Below are 25,634 nucleotides of genomic sequence, written 5' to 3' on the forward strand. Positions count from 1 at the left end.
TTTCATAGAGGTTTCATCAGTGACATTAGTATATTATTTTAGATCACACCAATTACCAATTAACATTAAAATGCACACAACTAGAAAATTGTCGCAACCAAAATATATGATAGAGGTAGTGCAGCGCTATAACTCTATTCAACTGATAAGGATACCTATATACAATGGTAAATCGCTGATCAACCAAAAGAATAAAATCGAATCAAAACTTTGAATTATTCCGAAAGAGAGAATAGATTAATTAAAACGAGTTTTCAAAAGATATCTAAAAGATTTAATCGATTAAAACTAAATGGCAATACACTGAATTAAATCAATGTGTTCATTAGTAGTTTGATAAATGTAAACGAGTAACATTTTTCATACAGTGGTCGCCACGGCTATAACTGGGCAATAGTACATGTAAATCTGAACGGGGCTATACCAGATTAAATCACTACAAAATCAATACTATTCGATAATGTTTATACTTACCATACTTACTTATTAATTAATAACTGACCGTTACTACCGTTATGCACTCAGGACGTATAGTGTAGCAATTGGATACCATACCTACCAAAAATTACGAAAACAAGTAGGTAATTGAAACAATTGTTTTTCAGATTAATGGTTACAATTATAAACTACCGCAAATGTCTAATGTAAAAATGATTGATAGTATGAAATCAACGCTTGATGGGAAGTCGCGTTGGAAAGAAAAAATTGAAAACAAAGATTACACGCCTCTGACGTGTAAAAACTGTTGTGAATTAGCGACGAAACTGTTGGAAAATTTTGAAGAAAAAACGCATTTGTTTCATCGACCGAGCACAACGAGTACAAATCCTGAAAGACCGTTCGATGACAACAAGTCGTCTACCAGTTACTATCACGACGATTCAAAATGTTACTGTTCATTGCCGACAAATAGTGACCGTAAGATAAGCGATGTAGCCGCAATTGGAAAATCCTAATAGCACCGTTTCGATTTCAGATTGTTTAGAAAATTGCACGAAAAATGTCAAGTGCTGTGTTTGCAACGTTAGCGACTAGCCGACTATAGGTAGTTGGTGAAAAAAAATTTGTTTACAATAATATGACATATCGATTTATATGAAATTGATATTTTGTAGATAATATGATTTAACAATAAATATTCTATATGTTTCAATCGTATATCACATTATCACACTTTTCTTCATTCAATACAAATTATTAAATATTATTTATTATAAAACATCATGTATTTTATCATTTATTTTGCTTATCATATTATGGGTAATTATCGTTTTTAAAACATTATTCGCTATAATCATCGATATCCTATTACACATGAAAAATCGACCGATCAAGAAATTGTTAATATTACGCACCTATGTTATTTTTGTAATCATTAAATAATAAGCTATTATAAACAATAATATACCGATTAACGCTTAATCCGTTTGTACCCTATATTATGAATAATATATAAACTTTAAGATTTTGAACGGTGCAATGAACATATTGACTTCACAATAATTTTTTATTTTTTTTTCGATACGTTGTCGATAAAATACTTTGATTATCAAAAATGGGAAGGGAGTAGTTTTGGATAAATAACAAGATTTAAATTGTAGTTTAGAGAAGTCAGACTAAAGTTCCCAGTTCTTATTTCATAACTAGGAAAACAAACAAAAAATAAAAATGAAAAATTTTACGCAAACATAATTTTTAACAAAATGTATTTATTTATTTTAATGTAACACGAATAACCGCAGATACTTGAAATTTATAGCAAATGTTTATATCTGCTCTTCATATTTACAATAAAATATTCCAAACATTTCAACAATTTTTGAGCAATTTATAAGCGTAGAATATTTCAAATTTTTTCAGTTTTTTTTTTTTTTTTATGTATAAATGTCGATTAATAATTATTTTTGTGGTAGAAATGCTTGAAAATTCAATACAAAGACTTCTCGTAAGTTGCTAATTTCTCAATTCAAAAATTTCAAAACTCTATACACGCCATGTTTGTTTATATACGTTTAAAATTAGAATTTACTTTATTAATTTGTAGAGCTCTTTATTTCACGTATTGACGTATTTTAGCGTATTCTTTAAATTCATAATAATGTAAAACATGTAAATATTTAACAATTAAATTATTTTAATTGACACAAAATGCACGTTAAATTTAATTTCTCTAAGTATTTGATACATTTACAACAAATTTCAAGCAAAGTAAAAGTAGAAACAATATATAGTTTGATTAATTAAATTAAATATGTACATAAAAAAATAACGAATGAAAAATTCTTTGTATTAGAAAATAATAAATTATTGATATTCCAAAACAATATAATTTTAATAATTGTGTAAATTGAATAAACAGAAAAACAAATTATAACATATTACACTGTCTATGCGGTTTAATGGGTAAATGATTTTATGATAAAACTTTGATAAACAATAATAAAACAGTGATAGGTAGGTACTAGTCTTATTTTTATATGATAGAAGAAAATAATCACTTTATTTACTAGACACTGCCCACTGGCAGCACATAAAGTCATGAGCTGCCGTACTACACAACGGATTAACAATTACTTGAACAAATTAACACGTAAAAAACTATGTAAACACATAATACGTATGTTTATATCAATAGTGTATGTGAAATATGTGAATAAAAAAATTTTCATTCTCGTGTTCATGGACCCGTATTCAGGTAGATATTACGAATTAATTCACATTTTCAATAGAAACATCTAATAATTACCTACTTAATGGCGTTAGATAGGTACTAATGATTTTTACAAAATGTTTTTATTATCAATTTATTACTTATGCGATAACATTTTCAAAAATGTTTTAACTCTGTTTGAGTTATTTTTAGGCATAAAAAACTTTCAATTTCTTTAGTTTCTTTTTTTGTTCTATAAATTTCGTTCAAAAATTATCTGTTGGATTAAGATTCTTGACAATTTAATATGAGATCCAACACACACTAACAAACTAGGCGGTGGGTACCTAATACATGGAATTCCCCAACACAAAAATATATGACTTTAATTACGACTGTAATTGAATATGTATAATAAGAACCTATTAAAAATATGAATTTTGGTTTTTTCCCCGAAATTTTATTATTTTTTATACATGTAAATTAATTCTGTAGCTCTCACCCAAATCTTAACAAGCCATTCCTCATCACTCATTCCCAATAAATCTTTTTTCTGATCCAGTGTTCAACTTTATCCTAATACTTTCAAATAACGAACCTTTCATTGAATTTTATATTTTTATCGAACTCCTTATCAATCTTAATCCACAATACCTAATATAGTAATAAACTTTGTACGCACCAACCAATTTAATACATAAAAAAATAAAATAAAATAATATTGTCAAAAAGACAGTATCATATTCATAGTATGGACCAATGAAGCAAATGTGAAGTTATAAATCCAATTTCTGCAATAACATGTCGCAAAGTCATCAATGAAATATCCAGAGAAGAGTGTATTTTGTTATAGTCACGCAGTGATGATCAATTTATAATATGTTGTAAATGAAAGAAAGTAGATTTGAATTTGCTCAATAATTTGCAGTTGATCTAAAAAATTAAGAAATATATGAATACCAAAAAATAATCTCATACTCAAGGATCAAGAGAAACCAAGCTGAAATGGAGTGCCAAGACAGAATGTGGAGATAAAGAGAGCCGAGTTATGATGTTTAATGAACCCGAGTATCTTAAGGATTCTTTCAACAGTGAATGTCACTACGGTGTTTAAAGATACAATGGATAATGGATGTAAAATAAGAACCTAGAGGTATTTAATAACCTCCACACATTGAAGAGTAGAATTGCCAAGAAAGTATTACATTAAACAGATTAATAAGCAATGCTTAACACAATAAATAATAATTTATTGGTTAAAGTCAGTTGAATAAAATAATTAAAAATACATTTTCTAACTTTTTTAATACACAATGCTTTGACAGAAAATAACAACAGTTTTACAAAATTAAATAAATAATAAATAAATAAATAGTATATTAATAAATGCAGTTATAGATTTATAATTTGATAAATATATTATTTCTTAAACTTATAAGGTTTGCTTTTAGATGCAGTACATTTACAAATATCAGATTTAGTCAATTTTGATCTTTTACATTTGTTACAAAATGAAAGATGTGACTTAATATGTTGAGTGGCTTTTTGTACTTTATTAATAACACTTTTTATGGGGTTTGATTTTTTTGTAGCATTAATTTTATTAGTTTCATATTTTTTGGAATCATTTTTAATAATCAAAGAAGTTAACTCACTTACCCAACTATTTTTTGGAGGATCTACATTAATTAGTGTTTTTTGATATTTATTTGGTTTATTTGATTGGTTAAAATAACAGTCATTTGTACCAGAAATAAAATGATCAACATCTGGTACATTTGATGACCCCACATCATGATATGAGTTATTGTCATTTAAATCATTACTTGATTCGAATAAAAAATTATAAACTGTCGATTGTTTTATCGGTAAGCTAGTCACATTTATGCAATGCTTACAATAGCAAGGAGATGGTTTAGCTAAAGGTATTTTTGAAATACTTTCAAAACAATTTATTCTTAAAAGCTCAAACATTTGCTCTCTAAAAATATTTTTTGTTTTAGAAATAACTTGATGAGCACTATTCTCAGATACAATTATTGTATTGTTATTTGTAGATGAAACCGTGGTTGAATTAGAAATACTATTTGTAGAAATAAGTGAAGAGCTATTAGGAATATTAATTTTAGATGTAAGAATAGGGGTATTAGAAATACTTTTAGTAGATGTATGCAAAAAAGTATTAGAAATACCAATTTCAGAAGTAAGAGGGAGAGTATTATAAATACAATTTGCAGATGTAGCTGCATTAGAAACACTTTCTGTAGAGATAATTGCTTTAGAAATATCATTTGTGGATGGATCTGTGCAATGAATATTTTTTGTAGACATAGATAAATCATAAACATCGCATTCAGTTGTAAGTTGCTTATTGATAACATTAGTTTTTCTATTTGATTCGTGTTTAATTTGTTCAAACTAAAAAAATAAATTAAAAGAACAATTAATAAACAGTTTAATATGCATATATATATATTAAATTAAGGTTTCAACATCAATGATTATTAGTAGGGCCTGGATTTTTATGTAAATGCATATTCTTTTACAATTGATGTATAATAATTCTGATTAAATATATTGGCGTTTCATAATATTAAATTCTGCTGTTAATTTTATTTTTGCATAATTGCATAATTCTGAATAATTACATAAAATGTGTATATTTAATAAATACTTAATAAAATATTTTAAATTTTACACAAAATTTGATATACATGCCGATTTCGCTGATTGCCAACATTCCTGACAAATTAAATTTGACCGAATAAAACAAAATATTTTACTAAAGGGAACCTAGCGGTCAAATTAATAAGTTATAAGCAAACATTCCTGTTGATGTGATGTATATTATATTAAATCTAATATAAAATACCAAAGTAAAATGGTTAGAAAATCACTGTATTTATTTATTCTACCAAAAAAATCAATCTTTAAAATAAATCTTCTAATTCAACTTGTGTTTAAATTATAACATTTTATACTTTTATCAATCATTTTTATAAATAGGTAATTTTATAAGATTATAGTTACTATAAATTTAAAAAACAATTACCTTGTGAACATCAGTATTCTCTGCAAACAGTTGAACTGGTGAAGCTTTTGTAATTAATGGTACTTTTTCTGGAACATTTTCTGTTACACATTTTGATGAGAAATCTAATTTATTGAGATTTTGGATGGAAACTTTTGTAATATTTTGAACTTTTAAATTGGATTCCTCGATACTAATTTTATCGCATCTATCAGCTTCTTTCAAATTATTATGTTTGAAAGAATTGTTTAAAAGTTCTTCTTGACAATTTTGATTTGATAAAACTTTAGAATCTTCTATAAAATCATTATCAAGTTCATCCTGACAAGAGAAACAAAATAATGTTAAAAAATATAAACATATCAATTTAAGTAATGTTAAAAAAAAAGCAAAGTTAAGCAAATTTATCTACTTCATCCACCATGTAAATATGCAACTGGATAGTAACTAACACTGAAATTGCTTAAAAAAATAATTAGGAAAAATTAATAGCAATAATTATATGTAATCTTTTTATATAATCTAATGTCATAAACATGTACACAAATTTGTATTTACAACCAATTGGCAATAACATTTACTATTTAATTAGCAAAATTCTAAAACCAAAGAAATACAATATGATATTAAACATAACTCAAATTCAGTATTAAATAGGTGTCTACTATATTACCAAATAATTACAATTATTGTAATAATGATGGTATATTTCTTGTCTTATACAATCTTTACCCAGAGTATATAGAAATACAGACATACAAGTTTAGAAAATATATGTATCTATCAATACAATTAAAAAATGTAAACAGAATTTGTAACATTCATATTGTTAGTAAGGCAGACCGAAATAATTGTCGTTAAGGGAATTGAACATAATAATGATCTTTACATCATTGAACATATACGAGTATGTTAACTACTGCGAGCACCAGAAAATTAAAAACAAATTCGTTAAAGATGGTGAATGGTGATTAATGTTGCAAAGTAGGTATAAGCTCGTTGTTTTTAAAGATAGGTAATTATTGTACAACAACGAAAAATTGCCCGTTTACATACCGGTACTTGTTTGTCTTCATCAGAATTGAATTTTTCTGTTTTCTTCAATAGCGCGAGCAAATCGTAGACAATTGAAGGTAGCAAATTCCACTTTTTCGGGTCATCTATATTTTTAATGTTTTCTACCATTGGCAACGACTGATCAGTGTCGGTTTTCAGTTTTTTCACACCGTCGCCGTCGTCGGCTTCATCCAACGTCCGTTTAAGGGCTCCTTCGCGAACGGTTTCCATAGTTGTCGGAAAGCGAGTTCAGTGTTCAACGTGAAAATATTGTAAGAGCGAAAAGTTTAAATCTCAACTCACAACAACGGAAATATCGCAATAACAACACTATCGACGAGGTAAAATGGTCGATTTTTCGGCCGAAAGCGTTACAAATAATTATTGAAACCGTAAAGCTTACAGTAGGTAGGTAAGTCGTGTGGTAATGTGGGTTTCCGAGTTGTCGATATTACTAAATAGTTTTCACTGGCGTCTGGCAAGGGATGTACGGTTGTCAGACGTCAGCACATCCGTGGTCGTTCGTGACAAAAATCGTAGACGATCGCTACGGCAGACGACGACGCCATCAATGCGTATTGCGTTGTAAATGTTGTAATGAATGTAGTGTAGTGTAGTAAATGACCACTGTTCACTGTGCGACTGATGGGTGCCGGGTGGAAGTCGGAAGAGTAAACCGTACCAATACGCTATTTTTAGACTATTGACAATCGAATCACCGAATAATACAAATTACCGCGCTTAAATTAATAATAACAACTATGAAATAATTTATAAAAATAAAATACCGTAATCAACGAACCGAAAACTTGAAACGGTAATCGATAATTAGAATACAAATAATTACATCTTTGTGTTTATAATTTTGGATTTACGATATTTTAACGTTGATGTTGATAATCGGGCACGATATGTATTGTTCTTGAGACGTTTACAAAATATCAATAATAATAACTTGTAGGTACGTACACACTACACACACGCACGCACGCGTGCACGCACAATAATAATAATATTACGATTCGCGGCAATCCGAAGACAATAAAAATCTGAGATTAGAATACTGACAAAGTGGTAACTCGTACAAACCATGGCTAAATATTATTTAGCCATGGTACAAACATTGCGTTTTATTAATGTAGTTGTGTAATATGCGATAACAATATCACAATTATTTACAACCTCAGCGATGTTGTGCGATGCAAGTCCGACAGCAGGTATGCTATTAGTTTTATTATTGATACGACTAACCAGTAGAAAAAGGACTCGCATGGTTGGTTTCGTGCACTTGCGAATGGGTATGATCGTACAGGAGTCAGGTTAAGTTGAAATTAAGTATCGAATAAAATACCAACAGCAATTTAAGTTAAGAATAACAAATACATGATTTAATATTAAATGGTTAGGTATTATGGTTTCACTTTGCAATCTTTAAACATATGTAGTGTTATATTTGGCTCCTCTTACTATCACTTTTTTGAGAACGTACCTACTTGAGAAGAGTTCTTAAAAATTTATCAGTACCTTGTTGAGCAGCCTGAGATGCCAGAGTATCTTCATTGGTTCACGGTCTCAAATCATCCGATGCTATTACATATCATCAAAGTCAGTAGAAGTAAACACAATCACAAAAATTGCGAATAAAACAATGAATATTCTACTAATCATAACCATAATATTTTTTAAATACGAATATATGTGTGAATTTTAAAATTAATATATGTGAAGTTGCAGTTCGGTTTCCAAAGTTTGTCAAATTTATGGATGACGGTGACACTTTTACTATTTCTTGCATGTCCTTTGATGGTTATTTATTGTATGTTAATTGATAAAAAATAAAAAATAAAAATAAATGAATAAAAATTACAAACGTAGAATATTAAATATATATTTTTTTCTCCTGAATTATGTATAATTAATTGATCTTCATAAACTCAACAACGATGAAGAATTATTTTTATGAAAAATATAATCAGTCGAATTATTGGAAGTACAACAAATTATTTTACAGTAAAAAATTTATAGTAACACAAAACATTAATTTTAAGCTTTACCCTATTATTTATATCACGAACCTATTCGCATCTTGCTCATTCAAGGCAGTATTGCCTCAAAAATTGATAACAATTATAGATTATATAATTATGTACTATTAATTGTTTTTATAATTCAAAGTTAAACATTTAAAATATAATAAATGTAATGTTGTCGAAAATTTAAAAATCGTGTGGCTTACACAATGATGAGGATACTTGATGCCTAACCGTACAGAAAAGCGATCGTCTAATCTCCCTTTTATTTCTTCACATAATATTCTGATAATACTTATAAAAAAACGTTATTGGACGATCTGCAATATTTTAGAAGCCGGGACGATGTGAATCTGACTCGAAAAAAAATATTATTACATTCATTTTGGCTCTATATATAGATATATAATATGTAGTAATTCCTCCCTCTAGCTTCATTCCCAGACATATAGGTTAAATAATGTAAAAATATCAAAGCATCATTTCTATTGTTTTTTCGTACTTGTTTTTGTTAATTAATATAACATTTTAAATAATATAATTATATAATAAATTATTTTGCGTCATTAACGGTTTATAAGATCTATATCATTAAATGTTTAATATATTCTATTTAAATTACTATTAATTAAAAACTATGGCGACCTAGTACAAAGTTCATAATGTCGGTTTTTTAGTATTACCAATTTACTGCAGTATTAAATTGTGGACTTGTGATTGGTTCAAGTCATTCAAGGTCTGTAACATAAAGTACAATTGTAAAGTTTATTGTTTCTGATGCAAACATTATTATTTAAATTAGATAATATTAATAAATTAATAATAAATTTGTTAATCTCAGTCGTACAAAACTATTATTCATTTATACTTCGAAAGTTTTATTTGATATTAATATTAAAATAGTATTGTATTACAAATTTACAATTAATATGTTACCTACATAATATTATGATTTATGTTTATATTTAATTAAATACATTACACAATAACAACAAAATTAAAATAGGACCAAAATGTCGCGTCAAAACCGGAATCGTTCCTTACTTAGAGTACCTAGTTGAAGTCAAAAGGTTGCAAAAGCTATACCCAATTTTATTTTATGACGAAAGACTATTTTTGGCTGTGATACCAGGCACTAGCATTAAAAGTATTATACACAATTTTTAGGGGATTATTTAGATTATTATTAATTATATAATTTATATACCTAAGCATTAAAAAGTTGTTTCATATCTTCCTCCACAAAAAAATCCTATAAACGCTCTTGTAATCTGTGTTACTTGTGGTACATAATATTGATCCGGCTAGGTCAGGGATGACCAATCCGCGGCCTGCTTTGAAAAGTTTTGCGGCCCGCGAGATTTATCAAACATCACTAAATAGTGAAATAAATAAATTAAAACTATTATATTATGTTATCTACGTTAATAAATGTTGAATATGTAGCCCGCTGAAACGTAAACACAATTACCTAACCAATTTTAATAAAAAAATAAAAAATAAATTAAAAAATATGTGGCCCGCGAGATCATTTGGGTTGGCCACCCCTGGGCTAGGTAAAAAATGTCATAATTAAAGTTGAAATAAGGCCTGACTTAATACTCAGTAGAAAAATTTTAACTTCATAAATAAATAATAGTAGATACAATATAAAAAATAAATAAATATAATTGGTAATTTAAAGGCTTACATTCGTTATACACAACAGTTATGTATTAATAGAGCTTAATAATATTTTATCATTGTAATTTGTAATCAATCCATCATACAATAAAATACCAATTAGGTTCTCATAAAAGAAGACAAGATAATTGTTAAATATTTGAACAAATACCTTCACAGAATGTAGAAGATGCGAGACTAAAATAATCTACTATTCAATGGGACCAGCCGGAGACACAAAAAATAAACAATAGAAAATATGTACACAATATAATGGAACGTTGACAATTAGGATTGTTTTAAGTTAAATATTGAAGAAAATTTGTTTACATAAAAATCTTGGTCTTATTAATCAATGATTGTATTCAAAATTTTAAGTTTTATAGAAAATATTAAATTAACATAATTAATTATTGAAAGTCTTAACATTAATTATGGCATTTTGTTGTTTAGAGATGTATTTATTAGAGTGATTTAAATTTTGTTCAGCATGTTTCCCTGAACTTTTAAAAAAATTTGCTATAATTTGAATGTATACTAAACTATTAATAAAAAAAAAAAAAAAAAAAAAATGATAAAAATAAATAAGAGAATGTTTATCTTGGAATCATTCACTGTAGTTAGCGGATTAGTAAAAACTTATCTGATGAAATGCGTCAAATGCAGGCCCCGAATGGGCCGGTGAGCTACCGTAAACATGGGCTGGTTAGGTAAATGAGTGTTTGATTTTATTTTTTTATGGTGATATTAAATTAGTACAAACAGTAGTAGGAAATGTTTGAATCAAACTATTAAGCTGTACAGGAGCTGCAGCTGTAATCAAACGTTAAAAATCCTAAAACTCGGCAGTCTGATACATTGTCTGTCCGGAATTGGCCAGATCTCACTGTAGGTTGTAGTTTGAAGACTTGTGGTATAAGGCATTGTGCTTTTCATTACATGGACATCAAATGCAATTGAACGGTGTAATATAATACAATATTTATGTTGTTAATTCCTTTTGTATTCAATACATAATATTATTTCCTTGATTATAAAAATATTTTCAATATTTAATATTCAAACTGGTACAACATCTTTTGATTCTAAGACAGTAAAGGCCTGTAGATTATATTTTAATAGGACATGTTTGAAATAAAATTCTTAAAACCAAAACAATTGGTTTGCTCACATGCCAGTGATGTGCCTCCTTGAATCGAATAGCTCATAGAATCAGGCTTACGAATTGAAGGATTTATTTTCACCAATGGCACACGAGATTAGAGTACTGCACCAAAATAGCAAATGATATTTCCTTAATCTACATTGATTTTAATTATTGACATTTTAAATTATATAATATATAAAGCATACAATGTCTTAGCTGACATTATCAATTGTAAATCTCATACCCGCAGACAATAAAATATACTTTTGGTTGTCAAGGAAAACATTTTTAATAATTCAAATAATTTAAACAGTCATTTAGTACATAATATATTTTCTTTTCTTTTATTTCGATATAATATTTCGCAAATTGCACAATGAAGAATAATGACTAACGACAAAATCAATATGAGAAAAAAACAAGTCATATTAAAAAAAAAAATTAATACTCTTGGGAAAAGTATACTTAATTACTTGAGTATTTTACTTAAGTAATATTACACATATTATGCAACTGGTTATGGGCTGTGTGACAATACAAGCAGACCATTAACAACATTGTTTTGTTGCTTACAAAATGTTATTTTAATTTTTCACATTTTATACACAAAAATAAATTTAAAGTATAGGTTCTAAAAGGCTAAAATAGTACTATAATATTTATGGGACTTAAATTTATATACAACAATACTTATTTTCTTTTTGTTTTTTTATTTAAAAAAAAAAACTAAAATATAAATACAAAATAAAAAACAAAATTTACAAAAAAAAAAAAAAACAAATTTGAGAAACACTCTTTCTTTCAGCAGTCAAATTATAACTTCATTATAAATGTATTATATATTGTATCATTAAAATTACTTAGCTGTTCTATTAAAATAAATATACCATTTAAGTAAATACAATGATAGTATGGACAAAAAAAATTATAAATATATATATATATATAAATATTTACATGATGTTTATAAGCACATTAATTTATAATGGCACATACCTAATTTGTTCTGATAATAATAATATTTAATGTCTTCTTGACCTATCAATGTACACTCATGCACCATTAAATTATATTTCATTACATTGAACTTTGTTGAAAATAGGAACTAGGCTCAAAACTACAAAAATTCATAAACTATAGAGCATATGATCCGTGACAGGTTTATTACAACTCTTCATGAGCATACACGAGAGGTCAAGAAATTAAGTAAAATACCGGACAGTCTTGGGTCTGTAAACAACCAAAATATAAAAAATAAAAATAAAATATATAGATATATATTATATAGAAAATTGATCTTTTATAATGAAGAAAAAGTATGAGGAACATGTGTCTTTTTATCGATGTGTGTTGAAATTAATACTGTAATAGGTTTAATGCCGTAATTATGTTATCACTGTACAAATGTTTCAATTGATTCAAAACTTGAGATTTAAAAATAAAAAATAGAATTTGAACGAGTCATGATAACAAGTCACACACATAATTTATGTGTAATTGGATATATGAATACATTAAATGAGAAACTCTAACAGTTACACAAAATTATGGTGCAATAAAACATAATACATATAATAAATATCATAAAAAGAAATATTGTAGTAAAAAGGTTTTACTTTTCCAATGTTATCAAAACAACTAGCAATACAATGGTAAAAAAAAAAAAAAAATAATAATAAAACAAATGGATCACTTTATAAATGATCTTCATAATAAGTGCATTTTGTATTTAAGTTAGGCCATACGCGTTCATCAATAAAATGTAATATTTCAACGCTCGTCAAGATTGCAAATAAAAATTGTTCACATGCATAGATTACATGTTTGTAGAACACAAAGGCAGTGTAATGAAAACGGAATACAACTAAGGTTTAAAATATGGTCTAAAGATGGATGTTGAGCACAAACAAAATTTTGAGATCTGATGACACCTTAACAACACAACGACATTTGTTTATGTACAAGAAAAATGTCAAAATTAAAACACTATACACATAGGGCAATGCACCGCATTTAAACGATAATTTCTCTGATTATGCGTCGCGTCCGTGAATTTGGTGTAGAATACCCAGACTCGAGATTTTCGTCATATGACATAGACAAATGTGGCTGAGGTTTCATGTGCTCCTCATTGTCAATAAGCTGCTCAAGGTAGGGGTCAGGCAAGCCACTCACGTCACCATATGGTGATTCTAAAACAAATAAATAGGTTCAAATTAATATTGTATTGAGCAGTTATTAATTTTAGAGGATTATGGTACTTACCAAGATGAGGGTCCCGTCTACGGGTCTTATCAGCAGGTTGTAAATGACCGCTGTGAATGTAGTCTTGCCTTGAAGGTACATGGCTATGAGTGCTATAATCAGGACTGGCCGATGTGAGTTGAGGATAGTGTGCATAATCATCCATATTTCCATAGCCACCGTGAGTTAATGGATCATAACCACCTGTGAAATTAAATCAACAATTAAATATTTATTACGAATACGATAAAAAAATTATAATATTATGCAGAAGTTTTGTTTACATAAACAATTGAAAAAACACTTCAGTTAATACAATATTTAAATTTTAAAGTGGACTTGAATCCATGTAAATTTAAAATAAACCTTTAAATATACATAAATAATATAATAATTATAAAATATAATCACCATAGTGGTTCATACGCTCAGCCATATGTAAATGATCATCGCGAGAAATTTGTGTACCACCAGTGCTACCATTGCCGCCCATTTTCAATTGCCACAGAGAATCTTGAGAGTTAACCGAACCACCATTATTTGAATTGGAATAACTGTTCTCTACATATCCAACATTGACCCCTAAAAAATAAATATTCACATTTAAGTACACCCATGATAGTATATTCTTTTTTTTTTGTATCAAAAATCTCTCAATTTCAAATTGTCACTCATTACTGTTTTAAAAAGTTTCACATACATCCATTTAGTCATTATTTAATAAAGCTTACATTCACCATTCGGACGCAATCCGTTGCCCGTGTGATAAGTGTTGTAGTCGTTTTGGGATCCATATACACCATTTTTAGTAACATCATGAACTAAATCTACAGATTGCTGTAATGCTTTGTTGTCAAGGCCAGGTTCAGTGTAGGGTGGGGGTCCATGTATAATACTAGGGTGAACGCTGAAAAAAAAAAAATTATATTAAAATAAAATAACCAACAGGCTTTTTAATATTAACTGATATTCAAATCACTAAAAATGTAACATTAAGATCTAAGAATAAAACAAAATCTAAGAAGCATTATCTAACCTAAATGTGAATGGCAAATGGCCCAAAATGTTATACTCACCAATTACAAAAACGCCAAATGTAGCGTGTAATCACAGAAAGAATAATGTAAAATATAAATAATAGTGGTTTTACAAAGAAGATAATATAACAAATTCAATTTCAGGTTATACACTACTAAGATTAGTACATTAAACATTTAAAACTACAAGTTATTTATAATATATTATTGCAAGTACAAAAATAAATATTTTTAAAAACTGAATCAAACTATCCTAAATATATTTTTATATTAAATTTTTAGATACTTAAATAATTGCAAATACATTTATAATAATAATTTATAATGTAATATGCACTATATTAATTTTGTAAAAACTTAAATAAGTCTGTATAGTAGGTATCTACTCTGATACAAGATAATTAAAAAAAATGTTAAAATTTAATTTAAACTTAAATTTCTTGGAATTTCAAATTAAAGCATTTAATAAAAGTAAATGAGAGTTAAAATTTTAATAACCCATTGAATATACATTATAGGTATTAGTTAAAAACTAAAACTAGATATAATTACAAGAGTTGGGAAACAAACGGTTTAGAGAACTTACGTCGAAGAATCCATTTCATATTCTTTGCCTGTAGTTTTCTTGGCTGTTTTGCGTTTGCAACGACAGAAAATAAACAAAAGTGCCACGAAAAGAATGAAAACAGCGCATGATATGACTAGAGCAATTAACGTGGGAGTGGCCATGGCTTGTTGTTCCTTTACAAAATTTGCACCAACTAAAAAGAAAATAAATAATAATTAATACTTTCATTTTTGAATAACTTATTGACTAGTTATGTTTTTTTTTATCAAGACCACTTACTTTCAGCTTCTGTGTAATCACCACATGTGGTCTGACTGGACCGAAGACACAGTCGGACTCTAATGCGGACATCATCTACAGGTTTATCAATAAGATCTTCGTCTTCACTACCCGAAATTAAGTTTAGATCATCATCATCATCTAATGAACGAGCGCCAGTGCTCTGGCGACGAGAAACTAAAGATAGTATGGTAGCTTCACGATGTGTAGATGTGCTGCCACTAACTGCCAATGGCAAAGTTTCAATCAAGTGCCAATCTTCACGAGCACCTCCCATAGATGCTTCAACAACACCAACCTAATAAAAAAAAAAATGTAATTAATTAACTTAGTTTAAATAATAATGGTTTAAATTTAAGAAGATTATAAAACAATTTATAAATTAAAGTACTTTTATAAAAATTATACAAATATTTTAACATAATTTAAATATTTTTCAAGGTTTATGTTGTTTTTTGCTGTTTAATAAACTATAAATAATTGTTCCAATAATTGCTATAATTTTAAAAGATTAATGCGGCTCTAAGTGTGACATTTTTGTGCGTCGAAAGTACCGATTTTTTTTGTTTATCATAGTAAGTTATTCCACAGTGTAATTTTGAAAACAGATTTGAATTTTCCAGTAATTTTACATAATACTTTTTCCTTTTTTTACTTTTACTAACTTTTTTTTTTTTTGTAGTTTATTTAAAATAAAAATCCATAAATATTTCTAGGCTAATATTTAAATTTAAGAAATAGTTGAAAAAGGAATATGTAGTCTGTATAAACTATAAAGTAAAGCTGTTAACAAATTTAAATCCGTTTCATAAATCTTATGTGATAAATAGATTAGCTAGACTAAAAATTATGAATAAAAAGAAAAAACACTTTTAGCGAAAATACCATTCTTATACGCAACGGTGCAAGTTACACGTTATGATAGGACGTATTCAGTGTAGGTCTACTACGTATACGCATAATCTTCATATTGCTTTAAATAGATTCCTTAAGAACAAAGCGTTTGTAAGCCCTTTAATGTAACTTTTTTTACTTTCAAAATTATTGCGAATACAAATTTGGTAAAAATATATTGACAAAGAGTAATAAACTTTTTTATGACCCTTGAATTAAAATTTTTCCAAACTTTATAACAACAAAAATTAAAATTCCAGTATAAAAGTTAAATCTTACCAGTTGTAAACAAGTTGCGCCGATATTGATAGTTAAAGCATGAGATTTAGGATCAAATGTTACACGTTGAGGTGCTGGTATACGATCCACTTTGGTCATAGCTACGGTCTCTTGCGAATATTCACTATGTCCTTTAGCATTGTAAGCTTTTACCTGAAAATAAATTAAAATTTTAATTGGGTTTCATATTCAATTCCATATTTAATTATTACAACCTACTATGTGCATAACGCTAAAAGTAACATAATATTATATTTATCATACGATGTGTAATTAAAAAAATAAGCTTAGAAATTATCTCAAAAGCATAATATTATTTATTACGAGTAATTATGGCGTGAACTCGGTTCCGTTTGATTTCACCGATAATCGTTTTTTCACTACACCTACCTCTTTGATACACACTTATTCAACCATGATGTCTTTATTTACTCAACTCGTGAGTTTATTCATACAGAAATATATTTAAGCAAAATTTACCTTGAATAAGTAACTTTGATGTTGTTCCAAGTTAGTCACGTTGCATGGGTTTTTGGTTTGGCAATCAAACTCTTGCCATCTTTCTGGTTGATTAGACCTCTTGACTGAGTAACAATCACTGTCGAATTCGTTTTCGTCTACGGAAACCTTTTTGTAGCTTACAAAGTGTTTGGTGCTGAGAACGCCGCCGTTGAAACCACTGTTCCATTGCAACACGACATTGTTGTGGCCAATATCGAAAGCCGTTACGTTTTCTGGGTGGTCGGGCGGTCCTTTGGGCTGCAGTTTAATCGTAGGCTTTACGCTTCCCAAAGTGTTGGCTACACGACAACTGTAGTCGCCGTAATCCGTCTCCCGGAGGTTGGACACTTGCAACACGCTAGTGTAAATGTCACCGCCGCTTTCGTTTATGGTCGTGTTTATTTCGTAGTGACCATCGCTGCCGGCCAACAAAGGAGCCATGTGATTGTTGTAACTCCACTGGAATTCCGGTCGGGGATACGATTGCACCCGACAAATGACCTCGGCCGTCTCGTACAAATCGCTGGCCACTTTGTTGAACTGGTGGAGCACGATGGGTTCATCTGTATCGGGAGGGGGAGGAAAAAAAAAAAACGAAAAATAAGAATACAACACGTCATATAGGTATAATTCCAAAGAAACGCGCGTTGTCCGATTACAACAAAGCGTACAAACAAACTTACGTTCGATCCTGAGGAGCATGCTGGACTCGACTTTCTTCACGTCGTTCTCGAACGCGCAGGAATACACGCCGCGGTCCGACGGCACCAGCTGGTTGCCTCGAGGCCTCTCCTTGCCGTGGAACTTGAGCGTACTGTGCACGGTGGTCACTCCGTTGCTGTTGTCCGTCTCGTCGGTGCTCACGTCAAACCAATCGGGCAGCACTTCTTTGCCGTCCTTGAACCAAGTGACCGCGGGCTTGGGCTTGCCCTGCGCCGCGCATATGGCCGAGAAGCCGATGTCCGACGCCCGTCTGGTGACGTGCGGCTGCAGTTTGGTGACGAACTTCGGGGCGTGGTGGACGGTGAGCAGCACCGACGACGCGTCGCCGGGGCCCATCTCGTTGATCGCCTGACACCTGTACCGGCCCTCGCTGCCCAGGTGCACGGACGGGATGGTGTACTTGGGGCCGGTGGACAGTATCGTGGCGCTGGTGGACGGGTCGGCGGAGTCGAACTCGCGCCACCACTTGTACTGCGGCGTCGGCCAGCCGGGCGGGGACGCCGAGCACGTGAGCGTCACGCCGGTGCCCTCGGTGGCCACGGGCCGGTCGGGAGTGATGCGGGCCACGCCGGGACGGTGCCGGACGAGCAGCGTGAGCGACGCGTTCCCGATGCGGTTGATGCGCTGCCGGGACAGCGACGACGTGTACAGTATGTTGATGGCCCGGCACGTGTACACGCCGCCCGAGTCGGCCGTCACCTTGGGTATGCGGAGCACGTCGCCGGACTGCCGGAAGTCGGGACGCCCGTCCCGGATCCACTCGACGGATATCGGCGCCGGGTTGGCGGAAACGTTGCACTGGATGGTGATCCCGTCTCCCTCCTCGGCCTCCCGTTGCCTGGCCGCCCCCGGGCCCGCGTCCACCGTCACCATTGGCGGGTACTGCACGTCCAACACCAGCTCCGCCTCGCGGGTCTGTCCCAGCCCGTTGTCGGCCATGCACGTGTACGTGCCCGCGTCCTGTGTCGTCACCTTTTGGATGACGTGCGTGAAAGACGTGGCTATGAAACGGTCGTCACGCATCCACCGCACGTTGTTGACGCGCGGCTTGGCGTCCACGTTACATTGCAGCGTGATGGACTCGTCGCGTTCCACCCGCAGCGGGTTCTCCGGTCCGATCTGGACGCGAGGGTAATCTGAAACCGGGAATTCCGCCGTTAGAGGACGCGTCGACAAGTTTTTGTTACGTGCAAACGGGTTTGACACGGGTCGGCTACGTTTGATTTCACTCGGGAAAATCGTAGAGATGTAAAACACGCAATTGTCACGAAAATCAAGATGGGTAACAGTATTTTAAAAGGCGTTTCGTTTAAAATATTACAAAAAAAAAAAAAAAATATAAAAAAAATATTAGGAGTTGGCAATTAAGAAAATTAAATATTACTAATTATGCTTGACGTGACGAGAGACCGTTTTTTGAGATGTCCTTAGAGTCTTTGTTAAATTAATTTATATAACACGTGTTGTAATTCTAAACTCCCACTAAAAGCATTAATAATACTAATAACTTACACACGTCATTATGTTTTGATTAAATTTCTATGAAATTTCTGAAAAATACAATAACCAACAGCGGCTATGTCATGAGATACCTGTCTTTGGGTACTTTGAACTAGTATTTGAATATATTTAAATATTGATTATTCTCAAAATGTTTCATATTAATAAACTTAAAACGCAGGTGGATGTAATGTTAATAATCGTTTATAGTATAGATATCGTTTGTAAACTATATGTAGATTTAGGAATGTTTCAGCGGTGGGCGATATTGTTATTATTATTATTTGAGAATCATTGGAAATGTAATACAACACACTATTTTCGTCTATCTAAATAGTGGGTCTTTATAACGATCCGCTTTGATTTATAAACACCGACAATGATTAATCGGAGAGATTCTACTGCACCCTCTGTATTAGGAACCGTCAAAAAACCAACACCAACCATCAGGCAGCATCAGTTTATTACTTAAACGAGACGCCGAATAAATCTCTCGTCACTAATTTTAAAAGGGCCTGTAACGCAGTGTGGGTGTTACATTCAAACATAATGCCTGCGCATCGGCATGAAATCGATATATTAAACTATTTTCAGATATTTAGAAGCCACGTGATTTTCGTTCATCCTTAACACCCTAGAAATTATTTTTAGATCCCTAACAATTCTATAGATAACACTTACAGTTTACACTCAATGTGGTCCTAGTTTCGAACTTTGTGCCTTCGACCATAGCCCTGTTCCACACCACGCACCGATACACTGCACCATCATCCTCACGACTTGGTGTCACTTGCAACACGGCTGATGTAATGGATTCCTTGGCACTAGTACCACTTCGTGTCACAGATTCTAAGGGATCCCGAACACCTTCACGATACCATCTGACAATAGGTTCAGGACTGCCACCAGAGCTTGTACAAGACAACTCTAATGCACGTCCTTCAGTAGCCACAGGATTAGTTCCGGGTGAGATACGTGGTGGACTAGGTGGTGTCAATACAGTGATTTGAAAACTCTGTGAATGGATTTCTCGACCAGTACCAGCTTCTTTCAATCGGCATTCGAACTTGCCGTTATCTCTCTCATATGTCGAGTTGGAAATTAATAAATCATAAATTCCAAGTTCTGGACGGAAATCGAGTCTAAAAAAAATTATGATATTATAACTTAATTTATGACGTCAAAAATGTATTAACTATGAAGTTTAATTAACACAATAAAACTAATATTAAAAAAAAAAAAAATTAAAAATTAAATATTTTCAATGAATTACCTATTTATTAAAATAACAGTATATTACTCTAGTAAGTTCTTAAGTTTGATACTTACTTATAGTTGCCTTCCAATGGAGTCGATTTAATAGCTACATTGTCTTGGTTGTGTTTGTTAGTCCTAAGCCAATAATACAAGGTATCTGAAACGGTTGATGGCAATTGTCCGTTAAATCGACATTTTAGTGATATATCTTCGCCTTCTCTGGTATCGGTCATTCCTTCTTGTGCCAGGCATGACCATCCTGTAGACAAAATAACAAAGACTTCATGAGTAAAGATGCATTTAAGTGTCAACCATAATATTATAATACACAACTTAAATATGTAGCCAGATCAAAATAATATACATGTTTGTGTGTAATGATGATATTTTTTTGTTTAAATTTTCGTGTAAAACAATAATTACACAAATCATTGTTAGTTTCCCACTGGGCGGGTTTCGCTAACGCAACGCGAGTTATACGCTAGCGTTTAGTAGGAGATAAAAAACTCATCGACTATACTGGACCCTGTTGAGGAGGGGCGGGGGTGACGCTCGAAACCCGAATGTAAGTCACAGACATCATTTTAACAAATGGCCGGACGGCACATTAAATGGTAATCAAGAGAAATGAGTGTCGTCGTTTCGGAATGTGGTACGTAGGTATAATACGCGCATGTAATGCCGAACGGAATTGCTTGTTTAATACTAGTCGACCAATGGTTACGAATTTATATGTACTTAAATACACCGCAAGTTTACAAACGTTTGTTCATTAAATTTTTATACAAGTATAAATACAGGCACGTTTATTACAGGCAAACACTGTTAACAAGTGATGCCTACTCGGGGATGGCCATACGTAATTATTTACATTGAATTGCGGCCTGGGGATAAGATAGAAAATTTAGTTATCGTTGACTGGACACGGTGAGACGAAACTGTCGATGAACCGGGAAATGTATCGGTTTAATGATCATATATTTTGATGAACAGACAACGATGCATTGATGGTATCGTGGTATTTTTTCGTTAGGTAATGGAATTACAGCGGGAACTGTAAATAAATCATTTTCCATTATACTTATACACGATCTGTCTCGATTGAAGCATTAAACTAACATTTGTCGGAAAAAATCACAACAGCTTATTATATTCCATTTGAATATTTTAAATTATTTTTAAGAAAACTATCGTTCGTTCCAGACGAGTTCAACCAGCAACCGTATAATTTAGATACAGTTTTGTTTCGCAATTGCACGCTAACAGCTCTTTGGTAGGAAAAAATACCCCTTTTGTGTTCTTATAACCCAAACATGCGTGTATACACAAGCTGTCACACACTTTAGAAGAACCATCCATTACCAACTAAGGGAAAAGGGCACGATTTTAATTATTTACAAACAGCCCCCTCCCTACAAAACACACAACAAATATTACACTACTGCGTATTGCACGATGCCAAATAGTAGCCCGAGAAAAACATATAATTCATCTAAAATAAGTGCTTATTTCGCTTCATTTTTCATTTCATCGAATAACAATATGGGAACAAAAAAATTCATCGTATTTAAATGTAAGTAGACACTAAAATATTCGCTAAGGCGATGTAAAATTATTCTAAGCACGTCGTGCCAACAAAATATTAAAAATAAAATTAACGATTTATAAATAACATGTGTTTTAATTACGGGTCGATTTAAATATAAATAATATTGTTTCACAGATTTTCTATTAAAGAAATCCTACCGGGTATTGTTATGATGACCAACACGTCATACAGCGTATGTGCATTATAATTTATAGATAAAGAATAGCTTTATATTATGTATGCAGAAGTAAAACGAAGAAGATAAACGACCGTAGGATCGTAGCATATGGGACACAACGACGAATTCGATTGGCAGTAAACGACAACAACGATCGAATTGTAATAAGAAAGAGTTGCGCGGAGAAGAGAAATAATAACCATAAAAAATATCATTCAAATTAGAAGCGACGCAGGACGAACAATACGGATGACAATGATGTCATCAATGCAGAAAGAATAACGCGCGGCAATTAGTGGCGATTGTGATTTAAATCCAGAAATCCCGCGTAGATCGAACCCAGTAAAAAACACAAAAGATCTCGCGACGTCAAACCTGCTACGAACCAACCGCGTACTGGCGGCGATCGTTCCGTTCGTGTAGGCATAATGAACGGCGGCGGCGGCGGTGTGTTCACAAGATGATAAAGGAGTACCTACGATCTACGTGCCTCGCGTCGACGACGATATTGCGCGATCAATTTTTTTTCCATCAGATCCGTATTTCGGCGGACTACCTACTAAACATTTTACTCTACGTCTCGAAATACATATTACGATACGCGTTATATATCGTGTACGCGTATTTTTCGTGTGTCCGATAGTCGATTTCCTAAGTTCATTGTTATTCATAATAGACGGAGGTAACCAAATCAGCTACGGTGGCTTACACACACACACATACACGCGCGTGCATATTATATACTGGTAGCACAGGACGTCAGGACGTGTGAACGTCTTTTACGAACGAAACGGAATCGTCTTCACACGGCTGCCATCGCGAGCCATTACAAATTCGTCATCACACGCACACACACACACATACACATACTGTGAATATAATACAAATTATTATTATTACAAATCGGTATATTATGGTTAAAGCGGCAGTGGACGAACCGGGGACAACGACGACGATAATGAGGCGACGACACATTCTTTAGCTGCGGAGCACATGTGAACGAAAAAAGGACAACAGGTAACGAGAGACACGCACACATTACTCGAATAACGTATTAGTGGTAGTCACCGCAACAGAAAGGGTAACCGCGGTCGATGTGCAACGGACGACGGGTGGAGTGTGGTTTTGATATTATTATTATTGTTATTATTATATTATACCTATGCTATAAATAATGTGTACGCACTGCAAACAGCGGTCGTTGGCGCGCGCATGAGCCGCTACGAATTATTATTTCAATATAATACGTATGTGATATATACGGTTTGTCTCGTGTCGGTGGATGCGTATGAAATATTATATTATACCATAACGCGGGGGGATTGTGTACGCGGAGGCCACAAAGGCCACTTCACCGCCCCATCGGCAAACGCCCTCGTGGGGAGGGATGAATGTCACAAAGGTTACACGCGACTACGCGAGTGTGTTTTACGTCAATACGCGACAACATTTCGTACGAACGCGATAACAATAATGGCGTGTACGCGCGTACGGCTGCGGACAATAATATTTATACGTTTTCGAGCCGCGACGTGCACGCGCAAGTACAACACTATCGTAGTGGGTACAGATGATCGTTTTTCTTTCGCACGAGCCGTGCAATATTATCACTCTTGTCAACGGGTCTCTTTTGGCTTTTACCGTCCACGCGATTTCCTCGCAGTTCGTGTGTAAAGGCAATCAATTTTAACATTTTTTCCAGATCGTCGTCACACGTTATTATCATGTTGTGTATCGCGTCATAAGTACGATGCCGGCGCTTCTCCGATACCTATATATGTATATATATATATATATTATGATTTAATACAACACGTAATGAGTTGTACTCGCGCGCCGATTCTTTTGGTTTTCCTTTGTTCGGTTTGTATAGGTTCGTCGCGTCTCCGGGATAAGGATAGTGAAAGAAAAAAAAATCATCTTCCATACATAATATTACCTAGATTCGGTCTCGATAGTGTAACGTATATGTAGGTAGACCGAACCTTCTTCTATTTCTCGTAACGATTTTCGAGGTCATCACGATTAATCAGAGCCGCCACCACCGATGGCCCGCGGGTCGGACCGGCGCGGAAGGGCAGGTGGCGGCATCGCGGTAAAACATCTGTCCCGGCGGTTATTTCGACGCGCGGCCAGTCGGTTTCACGCCCGCCGCCCATGCCGCCAGCCCGCGCGATAACGACGATGACACGACGAGCACCTGTTGAACACCACGACAGCAGTCCACGCCACCTCCTCGCGTTTTTTTTTTCTCTCCGTCTTTCTTTTAAACAACAACCCCCTGACGGTAATGAAATGACCAAAACGGATTGATAATTATTGTTATTCGTGTGCCCGCCCCCACCGTGACGGCACTATGTTTGGTTTCCGAGAAACTCGAATACTATCATCATCGTAGTCGTCGTCATCTAATGTTGGGGTTTATTTTACGATTTGGGCCGCGGGCGCCAAAAACATAATATCAAAACCAGCTATCAGCAGATCGGATGACTATAATTACACACGACTCCAATGTTATTTAAAACAAGGTTATTTCGAACACAAAACAACCAATACCAGTTTTAAAACGTTTTACATTTTCCTTGGAAACGTCATGATGATATCATTTGTAGTGTATTACTTCGTATTATGAGATTTCCCCGTATTATTTAACATCTACCATTACAAGCAAAACTCAAATTGTTTGTCGAATATGAAATTGGCGAATTAAATTTAAGATGGTAAAACTAGGTCGGATATGCGATCCGATAAGATATTGTAATATTCGAATTACGGCAGATTTCGACCCCATTCTAATATATTTCAGTAAAATAATTATTTAAAAATGCAAACATAAATAAAGTACACATACAATATACATAATGAAAAATAAAAGTTATGCATTCTAAATGTTAAAATAATTCAACCAACAAGCAATGCATAGGGTATATACTAAATAAAAAATATTTGTATATCTACAATAACGACTTAAATTAATTCGTTATAGAAACTGAAGAGTTAAAAGTATACA

At 32.6% G+C, this 25,634-nt stretch overlaps 3 protein-coding genes across 6 annotated transcripts in view; 1 reads left to right on the forward strand and 2 right to left on the reverse strand.

The window, feature by feature from the left end:
• Nucleotides 1-445: 445 nt before the first annotated feature.
• On the forward strand, nucleotides 446-1,166 carry LOC112603158. Of its 2 annotated transcripts, XM_025351606.1 has the most exons (3): nucleotides 446-577; nucleotides 662-918; nucleotides 977-1,166. In XM_025351606.1, the coding sequence occupies exons 2-3, from the start codon at nucleotides 663-665 to the stop codon at nucleotides 1,033-1,035; spliced, it is 315 nt and encodes a 104-aa protein (XP_025207391.1). In that variant the 5' UTR covers nucleotides 446-577; nucleotide 662; the 3' UTR covers nucleotides 1,036-1,166. The 2 variants fall into 2 exon arrangements, with proteins under 2 accessions (XP_025207391.1, XP_025207389.1); XM_025351604.1 differs by lacking the exon at nucleotides 446-577 and having other exon boundaries at nucleotides 615-918.
• Nucleotides 1,167-4,042: 2,876 nt separating this feature from the next.
• On the reverse strand, nucleotides 4,043-7,800 carry LOC112603143. The gene is made up of 3 exons (XM_025351575.1): nucleotides 6,738-7,800; nucleotides 5,703-6,002; nucleotides 4,043-5,068 (listed from the first exon to the last, which is right to left on the reverse strand). The coding sequence occupies exons 1-3, from the start codon at nucleotides 6,966-6,968 to the stop codon at nucleotides 4,070-4,072; spliced, it is 1,530 nt and encodes a 509-aa protein (XP_025207360.1). The 5' UTR covers nucleotides 6,969-7,800; the 3' UTR covers nucleotides 4,043-4,069.
• Nucleotides 7,801-12,529: 4,729 nt separating this feature from the next.
• The window catches only part of LOC112603162 (hemicentin-2), a 50,500-nt gene continuing 37,395 nt past the window's right edge, over nucleotides 12,530-25,634 (reverse strand). Inside the window, exons 2-12 of one of the 3 annotated variants that reach the window (XM_025351613.1) lie at nucleotides 20,931-21,117; nucleotides 20,283-20,743; nucleotides 18,062-19,237; nucleotides 17,358-17,941; nucleotides 16,878-17,030; nucleotides 15,705-16,002; nucleotides 15,444-15,618; nucleotides 14,552-14,715; nucleotides 14,232-14,402; nucleotides 13,842-14,024; nucleotides 12,530-13,768 (exon numbers count right to left, since the gene is read on the reverse strand). In XM_025351613.1, the coding sequence (XP_025207398.1) occupies nucleotides 13,590-13,768; nucleotides 13,842-14,024; nucleotides 14,232-14,402; nucleotides 14,552-14,715; nucleotides 15,444-15,618; nucleotides 15,705-16,002; nucleotides 16,878-17,030; nucleotides 17,358-17,941; nucleotides 18,062-19,237; nucleotides 20,283-20,743; nucleotides 20,931-21,117 (3,731 nt within the window). In that variant the 3' untranslated portion in view covers nucleotides 12,530-13,589. Of the gene's footprint in view, nucleotides 13,769-13,841; nucleotides 14,025-14,231; nucleotides 14,403-14,551; nucleotides 14,728-15,443; nucleotides 15,619-15,704; nucleotides 16,003-16,877; nucleotides 17,031-17,357; nucleotides 17,942-18,061; nucleotides 19,238-20,282; nucleotides 20,744-20,930; nucleotides 21,118-25,634 lie in introns of all 3 variants that reach the window. The other 2 variants (XM_025351612.1, XM_025351611.1) reach the window with 2 other exon arrangements.

The sequence above is a fragment of the Melanaphis sacchari genome, unplaced genomic scaffold, assembly GCF_002803265.2.
Source record: "Melanaphis sacchari strain LSU unplaced genomic scaffold, SCAv2.0 Contig98_pilon_pilon, whole genome shotgun sequence".
Lineage (NCBI taxonomy): Eukaryota > Metazoa > Arthropoda > Insecta > Hemiptera > Aphididae > Melanaphis > Melanaphis sacchari.

Coding starts and splice junctions, on each gene's coding strand:
- LOC112603158 (XM_025351604.1), top strand. CDS start 636: ATGTCTAATGTAAAAATGATTGATAGTATGAAATCAACGCTTGATGGG. Junction 919..976: donor ATTGCCGACAAATAGTGACC/GTAAGATAAGCG, acceptor TTTCGATTTCAG/ATTGTTTAGAAAATTGCACG.
- LOC112603143 (XM_025351575.1), bottom strand. CDS start 6,968: ATGGAAACCGTTCGCGAAGGAGCCCTTAAACGGACGTTGGATGAAGCC. Junction 6,003..6,737: donor ATGAAGACAAACAAGTACCG/GTATGTAAACGG, acceptor TTCTCTTGTCAG/GATGAACTTGATAATGATTT. Junction 5,069..5,702: donor AGAATACTGATGTTCACAAG/GTAATTGTTTTT, acceptor TTATTTTTTTAG/TTTGAACAAATTAAACACGA.